The sequence below is a fragment of the Gopherus flavomarginatus genome, chromosome 5 (genome assembly GCF_025201925.1).
Source record: "Gopherus flavomarginatus isolate rGopFla2 chromosome 5, rGopFla2.mat.asm, whole genome shotgun sequence".
Lineage (NCBI taxonomy): Eukaryota > Metazoa > Chordata > Testudines > Testudinidae > Gopherus > Gopherus flavomarginatus.
This window is the reverse complement of record NC_066621.1, coordinates 158,700,421-158,727,858: the sequence shown is the minus strand read 5'-3', so window position 1 is coordinate 158,727,858 and position 27,438 is coordinate 158,700,421. Positions and strand designations below refer to the sequence as shown.

The window sequence follows — 27,438 nt, the reverse complement described above, 5'->3', positions numbered from 1 at the left end:
ATTAGAGAATATTTACTACATTGTCCCTTCTCCTGTCCTATGGGACTCACCCAACCTCCAGAAGATCTCAGAGATAGTTGCAAATTGCACAAAGATTGCTTCAGCTAGTTTAAGTACCGCAGGATGAATTTCATCAGCCCTGCCAACTTGAATACATCTAATTAGATAAATATTCTTTAACCTGTTCTTTTCTTCTTTTCGCTTGTGTTCCTTCCCTCTTGTTGTCAATATTAATTGTGTTGAGTATTTAATGAATAATAGACATTTATTAACGCAAAAAAAAAAAGCAGGAATTAAACACATCAGTCTTGGTGATGTCATCAGTTACTAGCTTTCTTTCCCTGCTAAGTAGAGAACCTATGCTTTCCTTCATCTTTCTCTTCCTTCTAATATAGCTAAAGAACATTTTCTTATTGCCTTTTATATCCCTTGCTCAGTGTAACGGACTTTGTGCCTTAGCCTTTCTGATTTTGTCTCTACGTGCTTGTGCTGTTCCTCTTTTTGTACTGCTCCCTAGTAGTTTGTCCATGTTTCCACTTTTTGTAGGATTCCTTTTTGATGTTCATGTCCTTGAAGACCTCATGATGGAGCCATATTTGACCCTCGCTATTCTTCCTATATTTCCTTCACTTGGGATAGATGACTGTTCTGCCTATAATATTGTCTCCTTGAGAAACTGCCAGGTTTCCTGAACTCCTTTATCACTTAGATTTTTCTTCCCATGGAACTTTACCTGCCAGTTCTGAGTTTGTTAAAGTCTGCTTGTTTGACGTGCAGGGTCCTTATTCTGCTGCTCTCCCTTCTCTTTCCTTAAACTGATCAAGAAATGGTAGATTCTATCCCAAATTGCCTTCGACCCTCAGATTCCCTACCAATTCCTTCCCATTGGTTGGAATCGGGTCTAAAATGGCTGTCCCTTGGTTACTTCCTGCACTTTCTGAAACACCAAGTTGTTCCCAGTACATTCCAATAACTTGTGCTTTGCCATATTACTTTTCCAACGGATGTCTACCTAGTTATTCCCCCATTACCATCCAGTCTTGTTTGATATTTCTGTTGTCTTTTCTAGAGATTCCTCATCACCTCTTCGTGGTGGTCTATATTTGACTGCTACCATGATGTCACACACATTTTCTCCCCCTTTTATCTTTACCCAGAGACTTTCAGCTGGTCTGCCTCCCATCTCCGTCTGGACCTCCTCAGTTTTTGCCCTTCCTGTCCTTACTGAACAAGCTGTACCCCTAAATACCAATATTTCAGTCAGGAGACTTATTCCTTCAAGTTTCTGTGATGCCAATTAATCTGCCTTGATTACTATATTCTGAATATCTAGGCAAAGCTCTAGTTTTTAAAGTTCATGTCACTCAGTAAGTTGAATAGCTGAGCAGGAATGATGCCTATCTTCTGTCTGCTGCGTACCATATTCAGTCATATATTGGGGTATGGTAGTGAATTTTAAAAAAATGAAAAACTGAACTATTTACTAACAAAACTTGGATGAGCAATGCAACTGACTCTTCGCATCCTGGACACACAGTTTTGAAGGTGACAAATACTTTGGTTAAATATCTTTTTGAGAAAAGTGGGGAAAACCTCTACTCAAGAATGGGATTTTTCAAAAGCACTCAGCATTGACTAAACTCTGCTCCCAACTTTTATTATGGTCTTCAATTTGAGCAGAGTTGGGCCAACACTGAGCACTTTTGAAAATCTGAAGCTAAAAGTTTAGGGCACCCTAGAGATGCTGTAGTGGAAAAATATTTAGTATGTTAATATTAAAAAAAAATCTAAACAGTTCAGTTTAACACTAGAATTTATAAAGTATACCTTTGTGACTTGACTTTACCCCTGTTTAAGAAGATCACATGAATCAATTTGAAAAGTACTATAAATCTCAAAGAAATATGGATAAACTGTAAAACTGAAGTATCTAATAAGAAATTGTGAATGACTTTTTTTTCAAAATTAGCAGTAAAATTTCAGATATTAACACTGATGGCTCAATAACTAAATTGGATTGATTGTCATGCTAATTTGACAGACTGCAATATGTAGTTTAGGAAAATAGGATTAAAAATTGTGTATATTTTATCACAAAGACTTATAAAGCTGTTGACTAGCTTGACACGATTCACTTGCAAATTTAAGTGCGCCATTGTGTACATACTGAATTTGGATAATGCTAGGTATCAGAAGTGGGAGGCTACGGTCTTTGCAGGAACCATATTTCATTGTGTCGATTTGCAGCAGCTGGATTGGTGTATCCTGCAACAATGAATATATTCTGCAAACATAGCTCAGGGCTCTCCAGAAGTTCTGCCAAAAAGTTTATTTCTCTCATTATAGAGTCTTCATTGGTGACCCCTCTGAAGCTCCTGCAACAACCAATTTTTAATTATATTCTATTATTTTATTGTATTTCCTTGCATCCCCTCTAGATTTTTTCCCTCTTCCCAGTGGTTCTATGGTGATTCTCAATAATACTGCTTAATGTATGCATCATATATGGTGATAACTACTAAAATGTTTCTTAACCCAAAATTTACAATTGTCAGGTGTAATGTTCTCTGTTGCGCTCATCATTCAATTTTTTTTATAGAAAGGCTCAATACAAGTATCACCATTAACTAATTTACTTCAAAAATTTTAAATACTTCTATAACGTCAGCAACAATCTACAGAATGTAATAGTTACCTCCTGAGTTGACTTTGACTTTGGTCTCTGAAACAAGTGATATTTAATAAAGATATAACACAAGCTTTGATTTTCAATGTTAGCTTTTTGTATTTGTCATATCCTATTTTCAATATATAGAAGGAGACCTGTACTGCTTAAGGCATTACTATAACAGGATTAATATATGTTTCTTACCTAGTATAAACAACAGTAGGAGGCCACTCTTCAATAATTATGTCAGAATCATAAGGCTGAGGTGGCTGCTCCTGCAGTAGTTCAGGCAGGTAGTATGCGACTGTCACTGAACGTGTTAACTCTGAGTGAGATTCGTTAGTCTGCACTAGAGTCACAATAGGTATAGTCATCCCCAAGTACAATCCTGAAGAAAAATATAGGACCATCACTCTAGAGAATACAGAAGAGAACTTTTGCACTTAATATGTATGAAGTTTTAAAACTAATATAGAACATTCTTTAGCTAAGCATAGATCAAGTACTGTAGAGTGGAAAAGTTTTTCATAGCAGAATGGAATTCAGTAGATTTAGAAATTGGTGGCTTTAGGTGCTGTTGGAGGCAATTGTTGATATTAACATTCCACTGTGCTCTGGAATTGCAGCACATACAATATATTAAAATGAAGTGTTCTGAGAGCTCTTCCCTGACTAGATGTAGTTAGGTTTGGCAAAGACAGGGCTTGTCTACACAAGAAAGTTAATCATGGAGTAATGTAGTGTGTGAATTTAAAGCGGATTAATTATTCCCAATTAACTCCATAAGTGGATGCTGTTGTTCTGCAATAACTTAAATCCACTTAAAAGGAGCAAAGAATCCTGTGGCACCTTATAGACTAACATGCATGACGAAGTGGGTATTCACCCACGAAAGCTCATGCTCCAAAATGTCTGTTAGCCTATAAGGTGCCACAGGATTCTTTGCTGCTTTTACAGATCCAAACTAACACGGCTACCTCTCTGATACTTAAATCCACTTGGATTTGGAATAGGAGCATTTTTATTGCAGAATAGGAGCCTCCAGACATGGAGTTACACAGGAATAACTCCCTGTGTAGAGAAGACCACACAAACTGCCTTAATTCTGAACACTTGTCTTTTTAGGTTTATTAACCTAATGGGTTTGTATGTATTTTTACACACAAACACACACACCTGATCATTATTTTGCATTTTAACGCAGCCAAATGCAGAATTACACATCTAGTAGTGCAGGCCATATCTACAGAATGAAGGACTATATCCTGGAAAGCAGTGACTGGAAAAAGATTTAGGGGTCATAGTGGACAAGCAACTCAATGTGATCTCCTAATATGATAACTGTGGCAAAAAGGACTAATTCAATTCTTGGATGGATAAAGAGGGGAATATGCGTAGAGAGGTGATTTTTCCCTCTGTATGTGGGTATTGATGAGACTGATACTGGGATGCTTTTGTCCATTTCTGGTGTCCACATTTTAGAAAGGAAGTTGAAAAACTGGAGGTGACTTGATTAATGTATATATACTTTTGAGGCAAGAAGAGCCCTTTAGTACACAGGGTTTGTAGCGTGGCAGAAAAGAGCACAAAAATAATATATGGAAACTGAAGCCAAAGAAATTTATACTGGAAATTAGGCACAACTTTTTAACAGAGAGGGTGATAATAATTGGAACAAATTTCCAAATCAAGACTGGATGCCTTCCAATACAAGGAAGATAGCTTGTGTTGACTAAAGCATGTTTGGCTCAATACAGAGGTACCTGTGTGAAATTTAATGGCCAGTATTACACAAGGAATCAGATTAGAAATAGATGATCCAGTGGTCTTTTCTGGCCTTTAGTGTGCAAACTGACTCTTAGAATTTTTCAGTAGTATTCTAACAGTTAGAAATATTTGAACTACCAATATCCAGACAGCCTTTCAGGAAAAACTCATTTGTCTAGTGCTGATCGTGTACTCGGTGTGCAAAGAGGCACTTCAGTTTGGGGATTTTTTTTTCTCATTTCCAATACAAAAAAGCTGTCACAGAAAGCTGTTTGTACTATAAAGGATTGTGTATTTGAAACTGGTTGGTGCAAATCAAACTAGAATTGAAGAGAGGTGCTGGAGCATAAATAGCAGATGATGATCTAATTCAAAACTAGCATCTGTAGTTACCTGAAGAGTTCTGCTCACAAATATATTTCATAAGCTTCATGAATCCCAGACATATGCTCTGTTCATACTGTTCTTCTTGCATTTTAATACAAGCCCATTTAGCTTTTCCATACTGACGTTTTTCGTAAAGCACTTCCCCAAACTGCAAACAAAAAAATCAGACAATGAGTTAGTATCTTAATTTGATGTTAAGCTTTGGTATGCATAATTTAAAGAACTCCTCAGTGTTTAAGATGACTAAGTCAGAGCCTTCACCTGTTTTGAAAAGAAATAAGCTAACTGGTACACGGGCAGGAAGAATGAAAAGAATGACTAGTGATAATACTAAAGTCTCGATGTTTCAATTTAAAAATATTGGAAAGAATATTGCTTTTCAAATCTTAATATTTAGTTTACTTTTTGTAGCTAGCTCAAACACTAAGGTTATCTAATGGGCTTTGTCTTCTGAGATATGGCTGTGTACTAGCCACTTGCCTCAAAAGACTATTACCCTGGTAAGTGGCAGGATTTTTTAAGACTTAAAACTCTGGTAGTGGGGCCATCTGCAGATTTTGATACATTAATTTTTTCCAAGTTTTCCATTAACTCGAATCAAAATAAATGATTACCTTGACAAGGGCCATAATCAATGATGCTGTAACTTGATCATAAAACAGATTTATGTGGCGGTTAGTGGCAAGGTAATATAACTTGCACTGATTTAGCATTCAGTGAGTTTGCAGTATCACTGTAAATTACTTAATTACTATGTTCAGAGAACATTGAGGTTTCAATGTCAAGCACTCAAAGATAAAGAAATACCAGCATTAAAGTTGCTCATGCAACCTTAATTCAGCCCCTTTACACCTATGCATTATGGTACAGTCTCTAATTACATGATGACCTACTATTTTTCCCCCAGAACCCCTGCCTCATTCTGTGCACAGGATGGACAGTACTCACTTAATGAGCAGCTATTCTGTATTTGTTTTATCCTCCTGGTTCAATTTGTGGCTTTACATCTTATTAACTCCACACTATTCAAACTCAGCTCTAAAGACAGTATTAATTTCCTCCTGGGCTTTTCTATCGAACTCATCATACAGTGTCTGAGTGCTTCATGAACCTTAATTAATTAATCTTTGCAGCACTCGTGTGAGATGAAGGGATATTACTATCCCCATTTTACCAAAGAGGAGCTGAAAGCAGAGATACAGGTCAAAAGTATCCACTGATTTTGGGTGCTTAATTTGAGAGGCCAACAATGTGATTTTTTCAGTGTACTTAGCATTATATAACACTTCATATGTTCAAAGCACAGCTCCAACTGACTTCAGTTGCAGCTGAGAGTGCTCAGCATTTATTCAAATAATACCCTAGTGTCTCAAATTGGGCACCCAGAAAATGAGGAGCACCATTAGTGAACACCCTTGAAAAGTTTGGTTTTAAGTTACTTGCCCAGCATTACATAAGAGCGTGGGGGCAGAGGCGGGGATAGAATCTGATTCTCCAGGGCAGCATTCAGCTGTGTTAACTGTGAGACCATCTTTCTCTTCTTGCAATCCCCTGCCTCATTCCTACACACCTTCTAATTTCTGCAACAAATGAGACAAGGGTCCTATAGACAACAGCCTCCTGTACTACACACTTGATTCATACCCAGAGCACCTTCCATCACATCCACTGAATGAGGCACAGATCCTGTAGAGGGAAATAGTATGTAATTGTCACATTTTCAGGATAACTGCACTTGTAGTATCCCTCTATGGTCCCTTCAGGAACCTGCTTAAAGATTTCCAGGTTCCAGCCATCACCTCTCCTGGCTGGGAACTGTCTCATGCCCTCCTGACAGAGGTTTTAATGCTGCAGCACTACCTGATCTACACTAGTGTATCCCCAGCAAGCCAGTCTGCCTAAAAGACTAGTGTCTGCTCTTTTTTTTTTTTTCTGAGAACTGCTGGCAATACATTAGTCAGTTACCACACAGCTCTTGAACAGCGCTTTTTGTTCAAAAGGTTAAAAGCATTATGCAGAGAACTTACAAAATAAAAAGAAGTGTTTTCCTATATGTATACCAAAGTTCACTAAAGGTTACCCATTAGTCTCAGCCTCTCCTTCCCTTACAGAAAAATTCTGTTTGTTGAAACAGGAAAAAGAGCCTGAAGTCAGTTAAAACTCAGGCGGTTTATTCTACAGTACTTTCTCTGTCTCCTGGTCTCTGGAGAATCCAGTCTGAATTAGTATATGTGAGCCTTCTCAGGAAGTGGTACGGTGGTGGGGCCATGTGGGTGATTTGATGGTCAGGATCCCATAGGAAGCTAATATGAGAGGGCAAGAAGTCCAGGAGAGCTGGCTGTATTTTAAAGAAGTCTTATTGAGGGTGCAGGAACAAACCATCCCTAAGTACAGAAAGAATAGCAAATATGGCAGGTGACCAGCTTGGCTTAACAGTGAAATCTTCAGTGAGCTTAAACTCAAAAAGGAAGCTTACAAGAAGTGGAAATTTGGACAGATGATGACTAGGGAGGAGGAAAAAATAGTGGTAGAGCATGCAGGGGTGTAATCAGGAAGGCCAAGGTGCAATTGGAGTTGCAGCTAGCAAGGGATGTGAAGGGTAACAAGAAGGGTTTCTACAGGTATGTTAGCAACAAGAAGATGGTCAGGAAAAGTGTGGGACCCTTACTGAATGAGGGAGGCAACATAGTGACAGTGGGTAAAAAAGCTGAAGTACTCAATGCTTTTTTTGCCTCGATCTTCACAGACAAGGTCAGCTCCCAGACTGCTGCACTGGGCAACACAGTATGGGGAGGAGATGAGCAGCCCTCAGTGGTGAAAGAACAGGTTAAAGACTATTTAGAAAAGCTGGACATGCACAAGTCCATGGGTCTGGATCTAATGCATCCAAGGGTGCTGAGGGAGTTGGCTGATGTGATTGCAGAGCCATTGGCCATTATCTTTGAGAATTCATGGGGATCAGGGGAGGTCCCAGATAATTGGAAAAAGGCAAATACAGTGCCCATATTTAAAAAAAGGGAAGAAAGAGAACCCAGGGAACTACAGACCAGTCAGCCTCACTTCAGTCCCTGGAAAAATCATAGAGCAGGTCCTCCAGGAATCCATTTTGAAGCACTTGGAGGAGAGGAAGGTGATCAGGAACAGTCAACACGGATTCACCAAGGGCCAATCATGCTGACCAACCTGATTGCCTTTTATGATGAGATCAGTGGATATGGGGAAGCGGTGGACGTAATATATGTTGACTTTAGCAAAGCTTTTGATATGGTCTCCCACAGCATTCTTGCTAACAAGTTAAAAAAGTATGGACTGGATGAATGGACTATAAGGTGGATAGAAAGCTGGCTAGATTGTTGGGCTCAACGGATACTGATCAATGGCTCGATGTCTAGTTGGCAGCCAGTATCAAGCAGAGTGCCCTAGGGGTTGGTCCTGGGGCCAGTTTTGTTCAACATCTTTTTAATGATCTGGATGATGGGCTGAATTGTACCCTCAGCCAGTTCGCAGATGACATTTAGCTGCGGGGAGAGGTAGATACACTGGAGGGTAGGGATAGGGTCCAGAGTGACCTAGACAAATTGGAGGATTGGACCAAAAGAAATCTGATGAGGTTCAACAAGGACAAGTGCAGAGTCCTGCATTTAGGACGGAAGAATCCCATGCACTGCTACAGACTAGGGACTGACTGGCTAAGCAGCTGTTCTGCAGAAAAAGACCTGGGGATTTCAGTGGACGAGAAGCTAGATATGAGCCAGCAGTGTGCCCTCATTGCCAAGAAGGCCAATGCCATATTGGGATGTATTAGGAGATGCACTGCCAGCAGATACAGGGAAGTGATAAATCCCCTCTACTTGACACTGGTGAGGCCACCCCTGGAGTATTGCATCTGGTTTTGGTTCTCCCACTACAGAAGAGATGTGGACAAATTGGAGAGAGTCCAGTGGAGGGCAACAAAAATGATTAGGGAGCTGAGCATGTGACTTACAAGGAGAGGCTGAGGGAACTGTGGTTATTTAGTCTGCAGAAGAGAAGAGTTAGGGGAGATTTTATAGCAACCTTCAGCTACTGAAGGCGGGTTCCAAAGAGGATGGAGCTCAGCTGTTCTCAGTGCTGGCAGATGACAGAACAACAAGTAATGGTCTCAAGTTGCAGTGGGGGAGGTCTAGGTTGGATATTAGGCAACACTATTTCACTGGGCCGGTGATGAAGCACTGGAATGGGTTACCTAGGGAGATAGTGGAATCTCTATCCTTAGAGGTTTTTAAGGCCCAGCTTGACAAAGCCCTGGCTAGGATGATTTAGCTGGGGTTTGTCCTGCTTTGAGCAGGGAATTGGACTAGATGACCACCTGAGTCTCTTCCAACCCTAATATTCTGTGATCCCATGGTTTGCCTTAATCACCACCCACTGTTTCTGGTTCCTGGAAGAGGAGCTGTAGCAACCCTGCCCTGTGGAGGAGGTTATGAAATCGCACCTTCTCTCTCTAATATCCTGGGACCAACACAGCTATAACACTATAATTTCCTAGGCTTTTAAAAAAGCAACTAAAGAAAAAAATTCCCTCATCTGGCATCATAGTGACACCAACATGGTTTATCAGTAGGTGTGGAAACTTTAGATCTTCTGCCACTTGAAGTAAAGGAGTAAGGATAGAGGATGATAACGTACTACTGCTGTATGGACTTTCACTTGAGGGGGATGCGATGCACGCTTTGCTGATGGGTTTCACAGTTGCTGATAGGAGAGGAACAGCCAGTCTTAGGAATCTTGGGTTAGAGTCCAGTTTCTGGGTGGGAGTATGCTCTACAGAGCACAGATTCTTCTGCCTACACTCCTCCAACGTGGGAGGGATAGCTCAGTGGTTTGAGCATTGGCCTGCTAGACCCAGGGTTGTGAGGTCAGTCCTTGAGGGGGCCATTTAGGGATCTGGGGAAAAAAGATTGGTCCTGCTTTGAGCAGGGGGTTGGACTAGATGATCTCCCTTCCAAGCCTGATAGTCTATTCTGTGATTCCCTTCTGCTTGACCAAGCTGATATTTGTAATGACTAGTAAAGAGCACATACAATTGGTGAAAAATCCCTACTCTGAAATCTGTTTGCATTGAATGTTTGTTTGTAATTCCAGTAACAACTAGTACTGTCTATTTGTAAACAGGGTGAAATTAATTGAATTAGCTATAGATAGATAATTCAACTCTGCTGGCTTCACCTTTTTGCTTTTAAATATGTCGATATTTGTTTTTACTCACACTTTTGGTAACAGCCTTTGTGTTCTGATAAAACAATGGATCCGATAAATAGAGAAGTTAATCCCACCTCTTGATTAGCCAGCTTAGTGATACATTTTGAGAGTGGAAATGGAAAACTAGAAATGAATTTCAAATAGTTAAGGAGTGGAAATGTTATCTCAGAGGCATTTTAAAGATGATATCCACATATGTATTCTTGAAATCTGCAAAGCAGAACTAGACTGTAACTGACCCAGGCTCTGAGTAGGGAGAAGGTATTCTGTTCTCTAGATCAGAGCAAGCATGGATTGTACAAAATGGCAAATTCACAAATCAAAAGCACACTTGAGGGCAGTCTTTTTTTGGACTCTTACTTTTGAAGTTAAAATATCTAAGTATTTAGCTTGCATTAAGCTTTCAGTAGCTATTATGCAGTGTTCATACAAATCTCATACTCTCTCATCTTAACTTTTTCTGTTTAATTTGGGTTTAATCTAATTGCTTGGGAAAACACTGACTTTATTTTTTTTTAAATTATATTTGAAAATAACATCTGTTGCATATCTGGCAAGGTAAATAAAGGGAAAATATCCTTTAAACTCTGAAGTACACATTCAGTTACTGATTTGGGATGTTGACATACTGAAGTGGTTTTGGATCACCTAACTTTCATTCTAGGCATACTGATTTCAATCAGTTGTGTGCACTGTTCTCCCCTTATTCAGTTATGGACTGTTAGACATTAGGGCCAGGTTTGTTTCCTCATGTTTTCAGTTACCTCATCAGTCTTGCAACACTTAGAAAATTAAACTGCTTATCAAAGTGTACTCTTTTCAAATACCGGAATAAATACTTGGCAGGAAAAGAATTACCTTTTCTTTGCGGTGTATCAGTGTAAATGGGATACTTTCTCTCTCCTGAGGTTGATTATTTCTCGTCAGTTGCTGGATTGGCTCTGCCATGTCTGCAATGATATCATATGTTTTTAATTTTAGAATTGAAACTACAGAAATAAGGAATAAGCACATCTGGTTTTATTTTGGTCTAGTTTGCTTTTGTTAAAAAATGAGCCTGACTGACCTCAGTGTAGAAAGGCACAGTAAGTTGACTTTCTTACCTTTGCACCTCTAAAATCATAGCAGATTTGAAACTTCCTATTTATTCATATCACAAAGTACCATACTGTCCGAGTCTTACTATACTCCCTATTGATTACTGACACTCCCACTGCCCCAGTAGAGAAGCCCAACATGTACAACTGTTCAGGAAGCAATGCCTAGATAAGAGTCTAGTCCAGTAGTTCTCAACGTACGGCCTCAATCAGCGTACAACTGCGGCCCATGTGACATCCTCAAGGCTATATGGGGTTTTTATATATATAGGCCACATCCATACTCTCTCTATAAGGGCTGACAAGCGATTAAAAAATTAATTGCGATTAATCGCGCGACTAAAAAATTTTGTAATTAATCTCTGTTTAATAGTAAAATACTATTTATTTAAATATTTTTGGATGTTTTCTACATTTTCAAATATATTGATTTCAATTACAACACAATACAAAGTGTACAGTGCTCACTTCATATTTATTTTTTATTACAAATATATGCACTGTAACAAACAAAAGAAATGGTATCTTTCAATTTACCTAATATAAGTACTGTAGTGCAATCTCATTATCATGAAGGTTGAACTTAAAAGTATAGAATTATTTTAAAAAAAAATTCAAAAATAAAACTATGTAAAACTTTAGTGCCTACAAGTCCGCTCAGTCATACTTCTTGTTCAGCCAATCACTCAGACAAACAAATGTTTAACATTTGCAGGAGATAATGCTGCCTGCTTCTTGTTCACAATGTCACCTGAAAGTGAGAACAGGCGTTCGCATGACACTATTGCAGCTGGTATCACAAGATATTTACATACCAGATGTGCTAAAGGTTCATATGTGCCTTCATGCTTCAACCACCATTTCAGAGGACGTGTCCATGCTGTTGACGGGTTCTGCTTGATAACAATCCAAAGCAGTGCGGACTGATGCATGTTCATTTTTATCATCTGAGTCAGATGCCACCAGCAGAAGGTTGATTTTCTTTTTTGGTAGTTCAAGTTCTGTAGTCCTCACATTGGAGTGTTGCTCTTTTAAGACTTCTGAAAGTATGCTCTACACCTCGTGTGTCTCAGATTTTGGAGCACTTCAGATTCTTAAACCTTGGGGCAAGTGCTGTAGCTATCTTTATAAATCTCAGATTGGTACCTTCTTTGTGTGTTGTCAAATCTACAGCGAAAGTGTTCTTAAAAAGAACAATGTGCTGAGTCTTCATCTGAGACTACTATAACATGAAATATATGGCAGAATCCAAGTAAAACAGAGCTGGAGACATACAATTCTCCCCCCAGAAGTTCATTAACAAATTTAATTAACTCATTTTCTTTTAACAAGAGTCATCAGCATAGAAACATGTCCTCTGGAATGAGGCAATATCTGCCTCCTTACACAATCCTTCCCTAATAACAAGGAGTTCGAAGTAGGAGAGGATTTTAAAAAATAACCCAAAGCCCTGAAGCAAAACAAGGGATTTCAGTCACAGAACTGATCAGGAGTTCATGCGTGCAACTTGTACAGAATTAAGTGTGACATTAATATGGTATCTAAATACCACAGATAGGCACTACAGCTTACTTGAAAAGAAGTTTGCTTTGTCTTGTTAACCTTAAAAAAGACTGAGATTTCTTGCACGGAGGAATCACTGAGTTATACTAAGAAGGAATAAAATGGCCAAACTTATGAAACATGCCAGCTGTATGTTTCACTGAAGACCATGCCCTTTGAAAACTTATCTTAAACAGCCACAGGTCCCTAATTCAATATTTAAATAATATGGGGAATTTTTCTACACTCTACTTTAAGACCTGCAATGTCAAAGGCTCTTTAAATTGCAATTGTTTCCATCAATTGCATCATAATTTATACATATTTGTCATAATGATGTGATTAGATACATAACCTACTTTTGATAAGGGATTTTACTTTAGCTTTGAAGGTGCAGAAGATACTGTGACAAAGTTCCTCCTCTACCTTGGTGTGTACTGCACTTATTGGCAGATTTGCTCACCTCAGTGGCCTTCCCCACAGTCTGAGTCAACTCCTCCTTTGTCTGATCAGGAGTTGGGAGGTTTGGGGGGAACCTGGGCCTGCCCTCTACGCCGGGTTCCAGCCCAGGGCCCTGTGGATTGCAGCTGTCTATAGTACCTCCTGTAACAGCTGCATGACAGCGACACTTTCCTGTGCTACTTCACCATGGCCTCCTCCAAGCACCTTCTTTATCCTCACCACAGGATCTTCCTCCTGGTGTCTGATAACACTTGTACTCCTTAGTTCTCCAGCAGCACACCCTCTCACTCTCAGCTCCTTGTGCCTCTTGCTCCCAGCTCCTCTCACACACTTCCTCTCCTCTGGCTCCCCTATCCCTGGCTGGAGTGAGCTCCTTTTTAAACCCAGGTGCCCTGATTAGCCTGCCTTGATTGGCTGCAGGTGTTCTAATCAGCTTGTCTGCCTTAATTGGTTCTAGCAGGTTCCTGATTACTCTAGTGCAGCCCCTGTTCTGGTCACTCACGAAACAGAAAACTACTCACCCAGTGACCAGTATATTTGCCCTCTACCAGACTCCTGTACCACACTGGCCTGGGTCTGTCACAATACTTAAAATGACTAAATTAATTGGTCAACTTTTGTAATAGTAAATATTGACTTTCTAGCAAAACGAAGCTGTAATGTACAAAAGCTTGAATCAGGACAAAATAGGTTTCATAACTTCAGATTTGTAAATTTTTCACATCCTGATGCAGAAAGAATTCACAGTGGATTAATATTTTAATATTAGTCATAATGCCATAACAGAAGACACTGGCAAGTCTAAAATAAAAAAGCTACCACTTTTGTTTGGGTTAAAAGGCACACTAGCATTTTGCATACTTCTTTGCTTTGTTTGTAAGTAAAGAGGGTACTGAATATAAAAAATGAGCCTCTTAAGTGTCGTGTGTGTTGCTTGTGCTCACAGTCCTGGCACCAAAGCAGCTGAATTAAGGTGGCATGAGGTCCCTAAGGCAATGCCAGAATTATCTTCTGAGTGCTTGACTTTGTGACCTTAATAGTCTTTTAATATGTTTTTGTATGTAATTTCCTAGGTTTGTTTTTTTTAAAGCAAATTGAATAACAAGAAATTCCCTCATGTGGCATTATAGGGACACCAACATCGGTCCTCTGCTGGATTGGAACCTTTTAGATCTACTGCACAGACCTCTGCCACTTGAGCTAATGGAGTAACTGATAGCAGTTGTAGGTTGTCATCCTGTGTGTGGGTCAGCACGAGGTGAAGGAGAGATACTTTGTGTGTGTGTTTCAAAGATAGTTGCTAACAGTAGAGGAATGGTGAGACTCTGGAGGGGAGTGTGTTCTAATGGGTACAAACATTTCTGCCCAGTCCCACTCCAGTCTTTTATCCACCCCAAGCTCCTTGTTCCAGTCACATTCTTCTTGCCTACCCAGTTTCATGCCAGTCTCCTTGCCTAGCCAGTCTTAGTGTCCCTCTCCAGGCTCCTCATCCAACTTCTCTTCTCTCCCATGCCCACTCCCCAGATTCCAGTCCTAGGTTCCCTTCATTGAGCTCCTTATCCAATCTCCGTATCTCCCCTGACCTTTTCCCCTACCTGGCTCCTTGTCAGTCTCTCTGTTTAGCCAGTCTCCATTCTCCCTGAACACCCAGCCCCTTGTCAGATCTGTCTCCCCTCCCCTGCACCCCCATTCTTTCCGATGCTGATTTAGTCCCAGGCTCCTCGTCCAGCCAGTCCCAGCTTCTTGTCCAATCTCAGTGTTTGTGCCCCAAAGCCTACTGGCTCCCATCACCCTAGTCTCCTTGCTCAATGTGTCCCAGTTTCTCTCCTACCCCACTCCCCACAGTCCCAGTCTCACCAGACTTCTTGTCCCCTTCCCCAGCTACTTTCCTTTCCCCGGGTCTAGCTTTTGTTTTACTCTGCATTTGAATCTGGCAGCTTTCTCCTCCATGCTGCTTGGATGCCAGCAGGAGGATCTTGGAGAACACAAGATAGACAAGTGCTCTGCTTCGAGTCCCAATGCCCAGCCCCATCCCAGCCTGGAGCAGCCATTTCATGGAAGATCTGTCTTTGCCCCTGTTACCGTGGACTGCAGCATGTTCACTCATTCTATGGGGATGGCTTATGTGCAGTATGGTGACATGTAGGAGCTGTTAGGGGATGACACATGCTCAGTTGCTCTGTGGGGATTCACATGTGCAGTCTGGCCAGTACAGTAGTAGGATATGTGAGAAGCTTGAGCATGCTCAGTTAGGACAGAGTCTTCATCAATTTTAGCTGTTATTCTCTAATAAGTCTCTACTAAGCATGTGCAAACTGTGGCTTTTCTAAGGCTTGTAAGTAAGGCTGGTTAGAAAATAAGAATTCGATCCCACAAAAAATATTTGTGGTTTCAAAGTTTTTTGTTCTGCACTGGAGAAAGTTAGCTTCATCTAAGGTTGTCTTGCAAAAGAAACAGTTTCTGTCAGCCCAGGCCCCTCTCCTGGCTCAACCTCAATTCATGGAGGGAGAAAAAGAATACAGTGGAGGTGACCACTTCCTGAAGGTCACCTGCCTTTAGCCATCTCATCCTGCTCCTCAGATGAGGCAGTTAATCCTCAATCCACTGCTTCTATGGACAAGCTAATGGTCTTCTAGCACCCGTTAAAGAGAATAGTGGAGATGCTGGATATTTTCCTGTGGAGAATCATCCAATAGAATCAACATAAGCTTCTGGATATCCTACAGCCTTCCTCCTTGGGGCAAGTGGCCATTGCCATTAATGATGGACTGTTCAAACCAGCCTAATTGATTGGGCATATGCTTGTCTTAATCACAGCAACATCGAAAGATCTCAACAGTAGACATCAGGCACTAGGTAAAGGGTTTGAATACTTCTGTGAAAACCTACCGGTACTCTTGTATTATAGGCGGCTCATGCAAAGCCAAAGCAGGAGGGGCAACCACAGCCTTCCTCTCAAGAGAAAGACCTGAAGAAATCAGACCTCTTTTGGAGGAAAATGTATTCCCAAGTGTGACATTGTCTCATTAAAATATTACCATGTAAATCATTATTGCTACCACTGTTATATATTTGCAACAAATCTTGTACAAAGTGTGTCAAAAAAGGTGTCAATAGAAAAGTTATTTGCTGCATATGATTATTTGTATGCATGTATCATTTTTGTATTTAAAGTTAGGAGTATTGGCTCTATACCTGGATTTCAAATGTTTGCACCTGGGTAGCACCCACAAGGTATTTAGCCTGCACATCTTGAAGGGACTATTCAAGTTAAAATGGCTCATCAAGGAACACTTAACTCACAATGTACCATGGGAGTCGCCTATCTACACTTAATGGACTTTCCTATGAACGTTCCATCTGGAATATAGGTAATGGCTTCTGCTGTGACTAAGCGAAATCATACATGGACATGTGACTTGGACATGTGACCCCAAACACCATCTTGCTACCTGTAATTTTCCACAGTGAGAACAATGGATTTTGCTTCATTTGAGAGAACTTGATGGACTTTCCTGAGGACGTTTCAGCCAGACTATGGGTAATGGCTGCTATGACTCACTGAAGCATGCAAGGGCATGCGACTAGATCATGTGGTACTGAATTCCATCTTGTATGTCTGTACTTTTCCACAAACTGTGCTGAGGGCTTTGCTTGGAACAATGAGTTTCCCTCCACGTGGGAGAAGCTATAAAAGGCCTAGAAACATCTCCATTTGGCCTCTTTACTGCTTTAGCCTCTGGACTACGGACTTATACTAAGCATGCTAACCAAGGGACTGAGGACCTTCCATTGATTTGGAAGCAACCAGAGACTTGACTTAAGCCAGCAGTTTACTCCATCCTGATCCAAGAACTTTGAATTTTTTGTATGTATTTGATACCTTTAACCATTTTTAACTCCTGTCTGTCTTTATAAATAAATCTTTAGATTGTAAATACTAAAGGATTGGCAACAGCATGATTATTGGGTAAGATCCGAGTTATATATTGACTCGGGTGTGTGGCTGGTCCTTTGGGATCAGGAGAACCTTTTGTTTGATTAAACTGACTTTTAAAGAACCACTAATTTTTAAGTCTAGTGTCTGGGTGTTGAATCCAGGACTGGCATACCTAAGGTGGTTGCATTTCTGACTTTTTGTTAGCCAGTGTGGTGAGACAGAAGTTTACTTTTGTTGCTGGTTTGGTATATCTCATGGAAGAATAACCACCAGTTTTGGGGCATGTCTGCCCATTTTCCCCAGCAGCTTGTCCTGAATTTGGTATTCTCAGTTGTGACCCACGAACGCATGGTGACACCAAGTAAGACTTTAGTTGGGAGTGGTGATTGTTGAAGTGCTGCTCTCCACATACATCTTTTCTTTATGAGACAAACTGTGGAAAGGACAGCTCGAGGAACTGGAAAGCTTTCAGCCCAAACAGTGCTCCAAGTGGCACTTGATGTATCAGATGCAGCCACCAGATCAATGGCTAGTGCCAGAGTGATGAGGTCTTGGTAGCATTAATCACTGGAAATGAAACTGGAAGTCTAGGTCACCATAGAGGACCTCCCATTCAAAGACAGTGAGCTCTTTAACAGTGATATGGATGAGGCTCTCTATGTCCTAAAAGACTCCAGAACTACTTTGAGATCTTCAGACTTGTGCATCTCATCCCCAAAAAGGAAGCACCTGAGACAATAATAATTGTATGACAGACCACAGTCGTCATCCGCACTAACAGTCCTCCGAGCCTTGAGGAAGAGGCAGTGATTTCACCACATTCTTCCATGCCATTCCAGGGCTCCTGACATTAAACCAGTTTTGACATGTATATTGAGAGTCTGGCTAGACCATCTGCAGATCAGCCTCCTGTCCTCCTTTTTGGCAACCACTGTCCCATTTGCCTCTATTTCTCAGTCCCAAAGAAGAAAGGAGGGTTGAAGACCTATCCTCAGTCTTCACCATCTAAACCTTTGTCCGTTGCTTCAAATTCCATATTGTGACTCTTGCCTCTGTAAATCCCCTGTCTGGATCCCATGGACTGGCTTGCCAGCTCTCAACCTTCAAAATGCCTAACTTCACATCTAATGCATCCTGCTCACAGAAAATAACTGACGTTCCTGATATGTAATTCACTATCAGTAGAATCCTACCTTTTGGTTTCTCCACAGCCCCGCATTTACTCCCCATGTCCTAGCTGAGGCCTGTCTGAGAAGACAAGGAATCCAGATGTATTCCTACTTAGATGACTGGCTGATACAGGGAGAATCCTCCCAGCAAGTGACAGACTTATTTCAAAAGACACCAAGCCTCTTTACTATGCTGGGACTCAGAGTAAACAAGGAAAAATCCACACTGACCCTGTCTCTGAGCATAGTTTATTGAGGTACTGTTAGATTTCAGGTATATTAGAGCATACCTTTATGAAACTGCAGACTATACTCATCCTCCTCGAGCAACTTGAGACACGCTCTGAGTATGAACAGCCTCAGATTCTTGGGGTACACATTGGAATGGACATCTATCACAGGCAGCATGCCAGACTTCACCTGCAGTCTTTGCAAGGGTGGTTAAGATTGGTAGATACACCAACCTCAAAAAGGCATAGCATGGACTGGTTGGTCCATTTCTTAAAGTTCTATCATTATTTGCAACCTATAAGTACCTGAGGTTCTGTTGCACGGGAAGCGCAGATGCTGTCTTTAATGCTTTCACTTTCCTCTGGTGAGCTCCTGGTGTGATGTATGCCTTTCCATTAAGACCCAGGGTCAGATACCTAGGGTCTTGAGGAAATTGAAGCAGGCTGGGTTATCATAATTCTAGCAGAGTCCAGACAGCTTTGGTACTCAAGCCTTGTGAACCTTTCACGATGATATCTCATCTCCTTACCAGATCTGGTCTTACAGAACAATGGCTGAATCCTGCATCTGATAGCCTGGATGCTGGCTGGCTGGCTGGTTAACATCTACAGACAGGATCTGCTCTCCTGCATTTCAAGCCATCTTGCTCCAAAACAGGAAACTCTTGCCCAGACTGACTTATGGAAGAAGGTTTCTGTCTGGGCAATGCAGCATCAGTTCTTGCTTGGTAACAGCCCCGATTTCAGCTATACTGAACGACTTACTTTCTCTAAAACAATAAAACTTGACCCATACTTTGATAGAGACGTTGGTGAATCATCTTCCTGCACAAGGCTGTACCATTTTCTAGCATCCCACAAGGTTCTTCATTGAGGGCTCAAAACTTCCTCCTGGTCTGAAGTGGGAACCCTCTCCTGCCTTGGTCCTCAACTTGTTGATGACCGGACTGAGGGGTCCACCCTTTGAACCACTGGCTACCAGGTCTCTCTCACATGTTGAGGAAGACGGCCTCTTTGGTGGCCATCACATCAACCAGGGGAATAGGAGAGATTCAGGCCTTTGCAGTGGGGTCCCCCCAACATTGTTTCACAAGAACATTGTCACTCTCAGATCTCACCTTAAGTTTCTGCCTAAGGTGGTTTCCAACTTCTGCGTCGGTTTTTTCACATTCCCTAAACTGCATTCCACTCCAGATAAAATGAGACTTCACATGCTGGATAATCCTGAGCATTGTCATTTTATTTAGCTATGACCATGCCATTCAGGTGTACATCTGGACTGTGTGTGGCATTTGTGGAATGGGCTAAGGAGCAACATATGTCATCAGAGCCTGTCAAAGCAGGTCTTTGATTGTGTTATGACAAGTTTTGGCTAAGAAAGATCTACCTGGACAGATTAAAGCTCATTCACTGCTCAAGCAGCTTTGGTGACCTGCTTGGGTAATATCCCCATATGAGAGAGATGCAGGGCATCAACATGGAGTTCAATCCATACCGTCACCACTCATTATTCCCTGATACAAGCTACCAGGTTGGATGTTAGTTTTGGTAGAGTGAAGATTCTACAACTATTCTTCAGGTAAGCCTCTGCTCACCCTAGCTCCGGGCAACCATTTTAGTCACAGAGTAGAATGTGTGGACAAATCCCTGAAAGAAGAGAGAACAGTTATTTACTCTACAGTAACTGTGGCTCTTCAAGATGTGTTGTCTACACAGATTTCACAAAGCACCCTCCATCACTACTCATAGGACTCCTGGTCCTACAGGATTCTTATTGGTGAAGTAACTGATTTTGGGTTGTGGCCACCCCACCCTTCATGTCCTCGACTGTAGGCACCTAGTGTGGCCTTAGCAGACGTTGATGCTCAATAGAATCCAACTCACCCACATGGACACTGAGTGGAATGTGTGTTTAAAAAAAAAAAAAAAAACTCTAAGAACTACAGTTACTGGAAGGTAAGTAACAATATTTGTTAGTAGGACTGAGTTTCATCTTGTTTACCACAAATATAGATGTTTGTTGAGTGGAAAATTTAGTTACGTTTTTAAATCTTTACAGTAGTTCTCTTTATATTTTATTATTTTCTATCCAATATCATCTTCTAATGAAGAGAACTGTTATTGAAAATGTTAATATTAATTGATTAATTTTGACCTCTGGTTTAAACCTTAAGTATTTTGGTTAGTAATTAAAACATAAGCTCTTGCTTTAATACCACTGGAGGCTGACTTACAATTTTGATATGCAGTATAGTTGTAGCCATGTTGGTCCCAGGATATTAGAGAGACAAGGTGAGTGAGATAATATCTTTTATTGAACCAAATTCTGTTTGGAGGAGAGAAGCTTTTGTGCTACACAGCTCTTCTTCAGGTCTGGGAAAGGTACTTCATGTCACAGTTAAATACAAGTTCGAACAGATAGCGTAATACACATAGTTAGCACGTGTTCTAAGGGACCATTTGAAATCAGACAATTGCTATGTTCTCGATGACCTCACACAGGAAAATGATAAAAGACAAAAACACTCTATCACCTGTGGATGAACACTTTTTGCAAAGCGATCGGTCTATATCTGACTTATCAGTCCTCATCCTCAAAGGAAATCTGAACACATTCAAAAGACAAGCCTGGGAGCTGAAATTCATAACTTTACTAGACCCTAAAAATCATGGTCTAAAAATGATACCGGATTTACTACTTATTACAACGATCTGTAACCCACTAACCCTCCTTTTTGTCCTGTGACTGCGGGAGTGTTAATGGGCTTCTTCAACTTGAGTAGTCCCTTAGAGTAGGTGCTAACTACTTGTGCTAAACTATCTGTTCAACCTTCTATTTAGTTGTGACACTCTGGGCTTGTCTACACTACCACTTACTTCCCCGCAACTTACATCGCTCAAGAGTGTGAATAATCCACACCCCTGAATGATGTAAATTACACTGATCTAAGCGCCAATGTAGATAGCGCATTGTCGGCAGGAGAGCTTCTCTAGCTGACACAGCTACCGCCTATCACAGGGGTTGAGTAAATAAGTCAATGGGAGAGATCTCCCTAGTCAGTTTAGAGCAGGGGTTCTCAAATTGGGGGTTGTGACCCCTTAGGTGGTCACAAGGTAGTTACATGGGGGTCGCAAGCTGTCAGCTTTGTGGGGCTGACAACCCCAAGTCCCCATTAAATTACATTACCTCCCCATTTTTAATTTATTTTGGGGGGGAGGGTTGTCGTACTCAGAGGCTTGCTATGTGAGAGGGCTCACCAATACAAAAAGTTTGAAAAGCACTGGTTTAGAGCATCTTCACCAGATGCACTACAGCAGTGCAGCTGCATTAGCCCTCGGAGTACCTTTCCCAGATCTGAAGAAGAGTTCCATATAATCTCAAAAGCTTGTGTCTCACCAAGGGAAGTTGGTCCAATAAAATATATAACCTTACCCAAATTGAGAGTTGGTAGAAAAACTTTGTTCTAAAGCAAATTAATTTAAGCTAAATCACTGAATAACATTCCTGTCTATGCTGCTTATAGTAATAGGATTTTTTAACCTTTATCTTAGGAATAAGGTTTTTGATATATCGAAATCTCTGTAGCAAAGGGTGCATAAGGTATTCTTTATAGGCTCTATTTCATCCCTTCTAGTGACCTTTTTAAAAAAATTCCATTAGAGGAAATTTTTCATGTTTAACCTAAAGGTAAGTCTTTGGAATGTCAGCCAAGCAACTTGTGTTGTGGAGCTGTGAAGTAAAATACGTATTGCTCAATTAAAACTGCTTTTAAATTTGAACGTTTGTTATGGATTTAGCATTCCATGAAAACTAGTATATCATATATTTTTAAAATAGTGCCCACAGGTGTGCTAGGTACTTGAGACATATGGTGCACGTCCTTAAAAGCTTAACATTCAGACATGACGTAAGATATGAAATAACTTTGGGAGGGGACAGGCTAAAGAAGGATGAATTGCAGCACTACACTTAGATGGTGATTCAGTATACGTATGTGTACATCTTGAAGGTTCAATTATTTAAATTTTAAAATGGTAATTAGGATTGACACTATATGTGAGTGTTCTACAAGGAGCAAGTCTTTCTGGTGTGATTTCAGTGGGAAGAGGATAGGAGTAGTCTGATATATTTGACAGAACTTGGTTTAGAAGTTCGTTAACATGAAGATTCGGTAACCTCTAATTGTGGTGGGTCTTATTAGCAGGTATATTCACCAGATTCTGAGTGTCATACCAGGCACCTGATCTAAATTCATCATACCTGCTGTAGGCTTCACTTGAGAAAAGAGAGAAGGATTCTACTTGGCAGTCACTAACCTAAGTAGGTATATGGCACCCGCAATGTCTTTTATTTTTATGATGGCGTTAAATATCTTGGCTAATAACTTTAAAATTCAGCAACTGGATGCTTAAAGCAAGTAGGATAGGCTTGGTTTAGCCAGTTTTTTAAAGCTTTGTAAGGAGTCTCTTATTTAAGTTGGAATAAAGGAACCTGAAATACCTGCTATTATAGGTTTCCTGCTTCTGATGATGATAGTGAAGGAACTGTGTTTATAACTAAAGGAAGATTTTGTATTTGTTATATTGAGGTGTTTGCCATGGTCCAGTGGATAGGTATTGATTTGACTATTGGGCCTGCTGTTGCGACAGTAACTGAGTATCAGTCACTTTCTACAAACACTAAAAATAAATAACTTATTAGAATAAACAGTATCCTTCTGAAAGCTACTTCTCTCACCTTGTTTCACAATAGAGATACTGCCAGGACATACTCCAGCTCATTCTGCCTGTCTTTCTAGAGATGTAAAGGAAATCTAAACAGGCTTGTGTGTATTTATCATTCTGAGCCTCTGGTGAATCTGGGTGATCAAAAGGGTTCCATGGTAAGGTATCAACTACCACTGCAGCCTTTCTTGGTGTGTATATTAAATCAAGTTCAAATCTCAAATACATAAGCAATCTCTGGCATCTAAGGCAGGACCTTATTTTGGTCTCCAGTGTTTATTATGAGTTTGGTGGTGGTCTGTCACAAGTTTGAAAATAATCTAAAGACCCTCAAAATATCTTGTGAACCTCTCTCATGCTCTCAAAGTATTAGTTGTATTTGGGCGTACCTGGTCTCAGTGCCTGAAAACTAGAACAATGCTATGGGCTTCCATTCATCTCTATGGAAGTGGAAGACATTCCCAAAGAGACCTCGCTAAAGGTGGGATGTCAACTGCTGTAGAATTGGAAACAGCAAAAAAAGACCATACTAGGGATGTAGTCAACAAATTCTGTTAGCCAATGCTTCTGTGTTTTAATCTCCAATACGTAGACTCTGTCTTAGTCTGTCCTCAGAAGACCAAGTCTGAATTCATTCCAAAATTATATTATACTAAGGAGTTGCATCTTATAAAACACATTTTTAGGGGGTGGCATCTCAATTAAAGCTTTGACTTTTTCTGGATCTGCCACCAACCCCCCTCTGTTTGAATGCCTTAAGAGCTGTAATAGGGTTTGCCATAGCAAACACTTTTCTCTAATTTTAGTCCAACAGCCTCAGTTGCCTTCAGAACTTGATTTCATCTTATGTGCCTCCTCTGACTTCTCATCATCTAGTACGCTATGCCTGTGAACTTCCACTTTCTTCAAGTCTTGCAAATTCTCACTCATTTCCTATAGAAGACATGGCCCAAGGGTACACGCTTGCCTTCTGTGCCTTAGTTTCCCCAACTGTAAAATGACAATGATATCTAACTTAAAGGATTTTGAAATCCTCTGATAAAAATAGCTATAAAAGTGTTTTGTGGTATTTGTCATGGTGGAGCAGAACACAAACGTGCTTGCCCAAGTAGGGAAGTCTACTTGGGTCACTTTTTTCTCTCTCAGGAAAAATCTTACCTTAGTACAAAGGTATAGTTTTAATTCAATCCAGAATTTTCATTGTTTCCCTTTTCAACCTTTACTCAGCCTTGCAAAATAGGTTATAGAAAGGTCGTATTTACAAAAGTGTGGGTGCTGCAAAATAATTTCCTTTCTGTTATGTTTCCAAAATATTGTAAATATTGTAATATTGTCTAGCAAATCTTAGTAAAACTGTATAATCAAATATTATATAGAGGTATTAGGAAATTGACTTCTTTTGTGTGAAGGGGTTACCTTTCCCCACAACGGACATGCCTTCACCTTGGTTATATGAATCTCAAATTGGGAAGGGCTCTGCTCAGTTTTCATCATGGAAAGCTTGAGTTCTTGGTTTTGCTCCCTTCTCCTTACAGACATAGCTCCAGCACCACTACCTACTGGATTTGGGCCAGACACTGAAAACCCCATGAGGTCTGATGACTTCCTAGACACAGTATCTTCTAAGGAAGCCCCCAAAAGAAGGCAAAGTGTAGTGGGTTGTCATCATGTACAAAAACAGTATCTGCCTGAATCTATTTATAATGCCTTTTCAGTTTTAAGGGAGGGGCAAGGGTTTGTCGGTTTGCCCATCCCTAATTGTAATACAGGAAAGAAGAGAATTAAGGTTAGGAAGAGAAATGTAAACATGACCGGAAATGAAAAATAATTTGGGGTTTGTGACTTGTTGGTTGGTGTGTTGTGTTTTAATCTTGGGAATATAAAGTCTAGTTTTTCTGCTGATTTTGTTGAAGTCTTGTTGATCTCAGCTATGGACTGAGCTTTCTCATACTTAAGCTGAAAGGGGAGGGATGTTGGGGGAAAACCCTCTCAAGTATTTCTCAGTTTTAATGCCAACAAGAGTTAACAGAATGATTGGTTGATTTTTATTCAGACTACTTATCTTTGTTTCTCCTTGCATGTCTTCCTACAAGTTCTCTAATAACTATAGTCTCTCACCTTCCTGAACTTCTCAAAAATGGAAGTAAAACAAAAAATACACACACCCCCACCCCCACCCACCCACCCACCCCTTTCAGGCTTGTTCTATTATAAAGAGGCAAAAAGTCACTTTTTGCCTATTGTAGGTCACTAAACCGAATTTTCTTACCCTGTTCTAATTCTGTCTCTGTTCACTGTGTAAAAAAACAATGAGGATCAAGGATGGTGACACAGATGTTTACAAAAAACAAAACCAAAGAAAATTCAAAAACTCCTTTTTAGAGCTGAGCTGTCCAATTTGTTTACTTAGTGTTATGTCCTGTAGTACAAATGAGTCAAGTTCCTAGGACCTGAAAAATTACTCTGACCAATTTTAAAAAAAAAATTCTACAATTATTTTGAACAAAGATTTAGCTGTGACTTCATTTATCCATGGTTTGATCCAGTTACGTCATATGAACACTGCTCTGTTCTTGATGGTTCAGGTCATACATCTCAGAATTGGAAGCATAACTTCCCCAAAACACCTGAAACTAGGTCTAATTTACGTTTCCCTTAACAATAGTCAAAAGGCAGTATTTGTAACACAATAGCTAACACCCAACAAACTTTAATATGAACTCTTCCTCGCCACACCCTCCCATTAAAATATTACTGTGGGAAGTTTCATGATGGTAGTGACTAAAATTTTTGATACATATGACAATAAATATAAATTAGAAGGTGCAAAAGCTGGCTGGCAAATCAGATATTTAGCAGCAGCCCTACAGAAGTCACTGTTTCAAAACTATTTGTCCAAGCTGTGAGATCAGTTACAGTAGAACCACAGTCTAAATGGCGCTCCCTACCTTGTCCTGTAGTCAGAGGCATGTATCAGTTTTCTTCCTAGAAGTATAAACTTTCACCTAGGCAAGCCTCATAACTGTACATAAATTGTTTTCCGTTTCACCAGTGTGGAAGCCAATTCTATTAAAGAGTCACAGTGTGATAAAACAAGTTGTAATCTCTTCCCTCCTCAGTGGTTGGAAGGATCATTGCTCCTATTCCCTTTCTTTTCAATCTCACTATACAGCCAAAGCATTTGAAAAAACTGTATCGTCCATAAAACAAAAGTAAAATTGTTAATGGTAGGACAGTATTGTAAGATTCCTAAAAGAATTAGAAAGGTATTCTGATAAACATGGAATATCACGTTCCTAATATATATGTTCCTTCTTTCTCGGTTCCTTCTGCATAATCTGGCTAAATCCTAAACTGTTTGTTTTTATTGTTAAGAGGTTTAACCTAGCTAGACACTGTTTCGGCATTTACAGGCACATTCGTTCACTACATTAAAGTGAACTAAATACACTTGTAGAGAGAGGCTCAGATTTAAATTTGTATTTTGTTATAACTTGGTGCCCAGTCTGCTGAGGGGCCCTTCAATTACCTTAAAACGGGTGTAAGAGCACCAACCTCCTCCAGTGTCACCCGGAGTGGGGCCAGCCCGTTTTACACGCCTAGGGGGGCAGACTGAAAAACTAGCTGAGGCTGGAGATGAAGCTGAGAAGTGGGGCTGCAGCACAAAAAACACCCCGTTTGATAATGCATTGCCCCTTCCCCAGGCTTGCCGTTTCGTCTGGTCTCTTTAACCCGCGCTCGGCTATAGCCACCCCCCTCTGCCTCTGGGACCTAGGCGGTGGGGAGCCCAGGGGACTCCTCAGCGGTCAGCGCGCAGCGAGCGGGGTGCAGCCCCCTCGCCTCGGGGCCGGGCTCTTACCTCTGGGCACGTCCACCTGGTGCCCCCTGCCCACGCTCTGCCAGTAGCTGAGCAGGCGCTCCTGCTCGGCCTCGTCCCCCTGGCCGCAGCCGCTGCTGTGATAAGGCGAGTCGGGGCTCGGCTCCTCGGCCATGCTGTCCAGGTCCTCCAGGGTGATCGCCCCCGGGGCGCCGGGCTCGCCGGCCGCGCCGCTCATGCGGCAGCTGACCGCTTCCTGCTGCATGGTGTGGGGGTCGCTGTCCTGCCGCGCCGGGCCCAGGGACGACGTGCTCTGCGCCCTGCGGCGGCGGCTGGCAAGGCGGCGCTTTTGCTCGCCCTGCCGAGGGATTTCGGCGAGGCGGGGGCAGCCCG

At 41.0% G+C, this 27,438-nt stretch overlaps 2 protein-coding genes across 2 annotated transcripts in view; one reads left to right on the top strand and one right to left on the bottom strand.

The window, feature by feature from the left end:
- FANCM (FA complementation group M) overlaps positions 1–27,438 on the top strand; it is a 171,457-nt gene that overhangs the window by 32,533 nt on the left and 111,486 nt on the right.
- On the bottom strand, positions 285–27,371 carry LOC127051839 (heme-binding protein 2-like). The gene is made up of 5 exons (XM_050954739.1): positions 27,088–27,371; positions 10,922–11,013; positions 4,829–4,970; positions 2,873–3,056; positions 285–2,375 (listed from the first exon to the last, which is right to left on the bottom strand). The coding sequence occupies exons 1-5, from the start codon at positions 27,308–27,310 to the stop codon at positions 2,204–2,206; spliced, it is 813 nt and encodes a 270-aa protein (XP_050810696.1). The 5' UTR covers positions 27,311–27,371; the 3' UTR covers positions 285–2,203.